We start from the raw sequence: 6000 nt of genomic DNA, 5'->3' as shown, positions 1-6000 counted from the left end.
TATATCAACAAGTTCTCTTTTAATCACCATTTTTTTCAACAAAACAACAAATAAAGTTATATAATAAGAAAGCTGTATCTCAGTAATAAATCAAACTATCCAACTAACATATTCTTTTATAATAAAATCCACCAGTTATGTTGTTGGGTTGTGTCGCACCCTGCTTTTAAATAATAAAATAAAGTAGTTTGAAAAAGGTTTTAAATTTATAGAAAGAAAATAAAAGACCTAAAATGGGACGCATTAAAGTTTGAACACGAGGCATGTAGTTTGGATGTAGAATTTGGATGTAATTGTGTAATATTTATTACGTAACTTGGTGTATGCTAATATAATTTTGTTACATATAAGAACTTGGCGATATATGCCAGATTTACATCCGAGTCTAATACCATATAAATACGCAAATTTGGAAAAAAAAAAAGGTACAACAGCCACGTACAATTGTGACAAAGTATGAAGGCATCTGCTCCAAATCTTTTAATTGTTACAGCATACCGTTCAATTAGAGGTCGTGCACAAGGACTGATATTAGTCAAACATATAAAAATTGCCAAAACGTCAATCTCAAAGGGAATTGCTCCTATTTTGTTATTACCTTCCACTGAAATTCAATTCTGTGTCTTGCACGTCTTTCCAATCCACGAAGTGGAAAAAACTACAAGCAACATTTTCCTATAGAAAGAGATACAACTTAGAGTAATAGTAAGGTTGGAGGAAACTTAACATCCGTCAAGAAGTATATATAACCAAAATACTTTAGCAGTTGACTTTTTCTGATCATATAATCAAATTCTGGAAGCATAATACACAAGCCCCAGCACTGTAAGTTTGTGCAATTTTGAACATTGGCAAGTGTTTTTTTAAATGCTGATTTTGAAAATTTGGGACAATTTGACAAAAAAAACAAGTCAATTTGGACTAGAAAAATCAGTTGATGGCACATAGGAAGCAAGTACTTGTACCAATGATTCAGAACATTCCAAATCTTCTTGTCTTTATTCCTTTACATGGTTTTACGTTTAATTAAGCTAAAACGTTAATCATTTTTCGAAGATTCCCAGAGGATGGGAACATTTCAGTCTTCAGATACCATGATAGAGATCAAGATGAGAAAGCTTAGAAGACGTGTATTTTATCAGCAAGTAAGATTCAGGGTTTTGTTCTCTAATGACAAATTTATGCCCAAATATCATATTACTTGCATATATACGTATGGAAAAGACCCCATAAAGTGAGAAGATTAGAAGAAAATATTAGCTACCTAATCTGGGATTCTCCAACTTCATGATATGGAGCAGATATTAAGGGTTTGATCAACATTGGTTTACATCTGCAATAAAGTGTGAGTTCTCATTTCCCCAACTTTATCATAACAATTAATCCTGTGCATGCCTACAATAATTTTTCATTTTTTCTGTTTTCTGTTTGCTGAAATTTTGCTTGTGTTGCATGTTTTAAAGAAATGTTTTGCTCTGAAGTTCTATCAGAATAATGATTAAATTTCATATACCACTATCCAAAGTCTTGACTTCTGTTGTCGGCATGTTATTCTTGAGAACAGAGTGATCTACCTTGTAATCAGAGCATCTCTTTGAGAACAATGGGCTATGCTGGAGAAAAATCTGTAAGGTACGCTTGGACCATATATTAATATATGAAAGTATCAGTAATGTCTATTCTGTTCTGATCAAAATTGAAACTTTCACTGCCTAATTCAGTTTGAATTCTAAATTTTTCAGATTTCAGGATGATCTTGAAACTGTAGAGCTTGCACCACCTAAGACTTGCAATACTGTAAAATTTACCTTTGAAACAGAAACAAAGATGCCATGTATTCAAAAGTTTGCGACAAGAGCAACAGCTAGGAAGCCACTTCAGAAGAAAAAGCTCTTAAGAGTATTCTCTGAGGACTATGAGGCAGTGCAGAGGAAGATATTAGATCCTCGAGGATCATTCGTAACCCTGTGGAACAAAATATTCTTGATTGCAAGTCTTATTTCCCTTTTCATTGACCCGCTGTTTTTCTATATGCCAATTGTTAAGGAGGAGATGTGCATGGTTTCAAGTCGTTCATTTGAGATAGTTCTTACAGTCATCAGATCTGCTGTGGATGTATTCTACGTTGTTCAGATACTCGTTCGATTTAGAACAGCTTATGTTGCGCCATCTTCTCGAGTATTCGGGAGAGGAGAGCTAGTTATTGATTCATCAAAGGTTGCATCAAGGTATCTGCGCAAAGAATTCTGGCCTGACTTATTGGCTGCCCTGCCCCTTCCACAGGTATACGTATTTGCACTTTGCTAGCTGTAAATAAAGTTCTGTAATTCTCTAATTGTCTCATTCCATGTGTCATGGTCAATATTACACATTAACAAACTTTTAAGTATGGCCATATAAAATTTAACCTTTAGAGAATCTGAAGGCAATGTTTTGATCAAATTTGATTTTCCAGGTCTTGATTTGGGCATTGATCCCAGGTCTTAGGGGTTCAAACAAGATGAGTACTAAAAATTTGCTACGGTCAACTATCGTTATGCAGTTCCTACTGAGGTTGTTTTTAATATTTCCGCTCTCATCTCAAATAATTAAGACTGCTGGAGTTGTAGTTGGCGCTGCATGGGCTGGTGCAGCCTATAATCTCCTGCTCTATATGCTGGCAAGTCACGTGAGTATATACTTTTATTGTCAGCAGAATTTTCCAATTCGTAAAGTCAAGAACTAGTGTTTTACTAATTGATTGTCAAAATAAAGATGATTTTCTTTTTTTGGGGTAAAGGTTCTTGGTTCCTGCTGGTATCTTTTAGCGGTTGACCGACAAGAGCAGTGCTGGAAAAAAGTCTGTGATCTTCAACAACCACAATGCGAGTACCGTTTCTTCGACTGTCATAGAATGTATGATTCAGACAGGATGGATTGGTTCAAATCCAGCAATATCTCTCAACTATGTTCTCCTGATGGAGACTTTTTCCAGTTTGGGATTTATGCTGATGCATTGACCTTAAAAGTTGCATCATCCGAGTTTCTGAACAAGTTCTCCTACTGTCTCTGGTGGGGTTTAAGGGGCCTGAGGTAACTAGCATCTGAAAAGAAAATCTACTCCATTTCAACCTTTTCTTCCTCATTAATAGTATCTGCTTCGATTTTTTTTTCATGGCTAATGTTTTCTTCCCTCCCTTATGCTTTCTTTTCTGCAGCTCCGTTGGCCAGAATCTCTTTACAAGTACATATCTTGGAGAAATTGATTTTGCAATTGTCATTGCTATAGTAGGATTGGTGCTTTTTGCTTTGCTAATAGGAAATATGCAAGTAAGTTTACGTCACGTGCATGTTGTAGCTAACGCAAACTAGTTTATACAGACTACATCTCAACCAAAAAGTTTCAAGTGTACCTCACTTGTATGGACAATAATTCGTGCTAGATAGTTCATGTAGACCATGGTCCATAACAAAAAGTCCCTTATTGAATATTGTCGCAGACCTCGAGTATTGATCCTTTTCGAAGTGTCATGTTTCAATAAGCTTTGGAAGATCCTAATATTGTCTTATTTTTCTGATCAAACTATAGACATATCTGCAATCGCATACCCTACGGCTAGAAGAGTGGAGGGTTAGGAGGACAGATACAGAACAATGGATGCACCATCGACAGTTACCCCATGAATTGAAGGAGAAAGTCCGCAAGTATGATTTGTACAATTGGGTTACAACTAGGGGAGTCAAAGAAGAAGCTATCCTCAGAGGCCTCCCTTTGGATCTTAGACGAGACATTAAACGCCATTTATGTCTTGATCTTGTTCGCCGGGTGAGTTTGTGTTCCCTTTCTCCTCATTCCATTTTTCGAGATACAGCTTTGATATTTATTAAGAACTTTTGTATGTCCGCTAGTTAAATTACACTCTTTTACTATAATTTAAGGATTAACTTTTTATACATTGACAGTATAGTAATTTTTTTACATTGACAGTTATGGATGTATATCACATGCATATAATTTGAATTTTAAATTTGAATTCATATCATATGACATGATCTAAATAGGTTAGTATACAATGACAGTATATAAAAAAAATTATCCATAATTTAATCTCTACTACTCTTTTACTCTTTCAAATGTAGATACTTCAACTCCTTAACTCTTTCAAGCGTAGATACACATTTTTTTTAAAAAAAATTTAATTTCGCTCTTTGACTATTTCAAAAAACTACCATCCCCGCTTAACTGGCACTCCTCACACAAATATTTGATCTTTTGTTTTAAAAAAATTAATTTTTCCTGCACGGAACCAAAGTTTATAGTTTTTCTTAAAAGAGGTATTAAATTGGAAAATCCAACTGTTAGTTTTTTCAATTGGACACAAATATGAGTATGTGCATTGGGGGCACAGGCTTAAAAAAATCCAGTAAAAAAAGAAAAAAAAAAAAAAGAAATCGTCTCAATCTTTAATTGCAACACCTTGATACAGATTCTGCCAAATATTGGAACCTCGAACCTATATCTGTGATTTAGAATGAAGTTTAAGTTGCAATTGATCATTCAATGTTTGAAAACTGAAGTCAAACTTACTGAAGATACTCAAATGAAATTGTTTTCTTCTAGCCATACGCATCTTATATGAATCTCTTTTTGTACAAAAATCCGTAAAATATGTCACTAATCTTATGTTTAACGACTAGTCAACAAAACATTTTGTCGAGAAAGTCATGGTTTTGTGGCTAAAATTGAGGTACCAGAACTTAGAAGTCTAAGATTCAAATCCCCTCGTCATTTTTCCCCTTCTTAAGTCCCACTACTTCCTTGCTTAAAAAAGAAAAAAATTCCGTGTGATGTGCCTAAAAAGTGCAGTAAATGTAATTCTGCATCTTAGAATAATGCAATTCTCGATTGGTGCAAGTCCTGACAAGATAAGGTGGATAATTCTCTTTTCTTGAACATCATTCTTTCTTAATTTCTACAATCAACATTCAAGCTCTGCGGGCTATTACCCTGAAACAGGTCCCAATCTTTGATCAAATGGATGAATGCACTCTAGATGCAATCTGCGAAAGGCTAAAACCAGTTCTATGCACTCCTGGAACATGCCTAGTACGCGAGGGTGACCCTGTAAACGAAATGCTTTTCATCATCAGAGGCCACTTAGATTCCTACACCACAGGTGGAGGCCGCACTGGATTCTTCAACTCCTGCCGCCTGACACCCAGCGATTTCTGCGGTGAAGAGCTCCTCACTTGGGCTCTAGATCCGCGTCCCAGTATCATTCTCCCATCGTCCACGCGAACTGTGACAGCCATCACAGAAGTTGAAGCATTTGCACTTGTATCTGAAGATGTGAAGTTTGTAGCATCCCAGTTTCGTAAACTTCATAGTAAGCAACTCAGGCATACTTTCAGGTTCCATTCCCACCAGTGGAGGACTTGGGCTGCTTGCTTTATTCAGGCAGCTTGGTTTCGATATAAAAGGCGAAAAGAAGCTGCTGTACTTAAGGCTAGGGAAAAGCTTGATGATCACGAGAATGGTGATGGTGATGACACACTTTCTCCCCTGGAAACTTCTAATGCTCAGAGGTGCCGTTCGTATCCTCCGAGGGCTTCGAGGTTTGTCAGGTATGCAACAACGTTAGCACCAAGAAGAAATGGAAGCAGGAGAAATGGTACTGAATTGAACTTTGTTAGCACATTACAGAAGCCTGTGGAACCTGATTTTTCTGTGGAAGATCGATGAAAAAGAAAACAATGACGCATTTTAATTTGGAACAGGAAATAATATTGTATATATGTACATATTTGGTACATATGTCTTTTAAGCTATGTGTTTTCGGATAATTCATTTAACAGTGGGGAATGCCAAAAAATTAACAACAAGGATAAACTGATAAATTCATTATTTGTTACTCGGATAAAGTGATAATAATTTTAAGAGTTAAACATGCTTTTTTCATTTGAATTAACAAATTATTTTATAGTTGACAGTTAATGTTGGAAGTAAAGTAACTAAAAAAA

At 35.7% G+C, this 6000-nt stretch overlaps 1 protein-coding gene across 1 annotated transcript; it reads left to right on the top strand.

Annotated features, from left to right (window-relative positions):
- The first annotated feature begins 1229 nt into the window (after positions 1-1229).
- LOC113704504 (protein CNGC15b-like) lies at positions 1230-5823 on the top strand. Its single transcript, XM_072061928.1, has 8 exons — positions 1230-1345; positions 1565-1632; positions 1743-2283; positions 2456-2668; positions 2780-3072; positions 3198-3309; positions 3569-3805; positions 4997-5823. Exons 2-8 carry the CDS (start codon positions 1604-1606, stop codon positions 5720-5722), a joined length of 2151 nt encoding a protein of 716 aa, XP_071918029.1. The 5' UTR covers positions 1230-1345; positions 1565-1603; the 3' UTR covers positions 5723-5823.
- The last annotated feature ends 177 nt before the right edge of the window (positions 5824-6000 follow it).

The sequence above is a fragment of the Coffea arabica genome, chromosome 8e (genome assembly GCF_036785885.1).
Source record: "Coffea arabica cultivar ET-39 chromosome 8e, Coffea Arabica ET-39 HiFi, whole genome shotgun sequence".
NCBI classification, from domain to species: domain Eukaryota; kingdom Viridiplantae; phylum Streptophyta; class Magnoliopsida; order Gentianales; family Rubiaceae; genus Coffea; species Coffea arabica.
The sequence above is the reverse complement of the archived record's forward strand: the minus strand, read 5'-3'. Positions and strand labels throughout refer to the sequence as shown.

Coding starts and splice junctions, on each gene's coding strand:
- LOC113704504 (XM_072061928.1), top strand. CDS start 1,604: ATGGGCTATGCTGGAGAAAAATCTGTAAG. Junction 2,284..2,455: donor CTGCCCTGCCCCTTCCACAG/GTATACGTATTT, acceptor TTGATTTTCCAG/GTCTTGATTTGGGCATTGAT. Junction 3,806..4,996: donor GTCTTGATCTTGTTCGCCGG/GTGAGTTTGTGT, acceptor ACCCTGAAACAG/GTCCCAATCTTTGATCAAAT.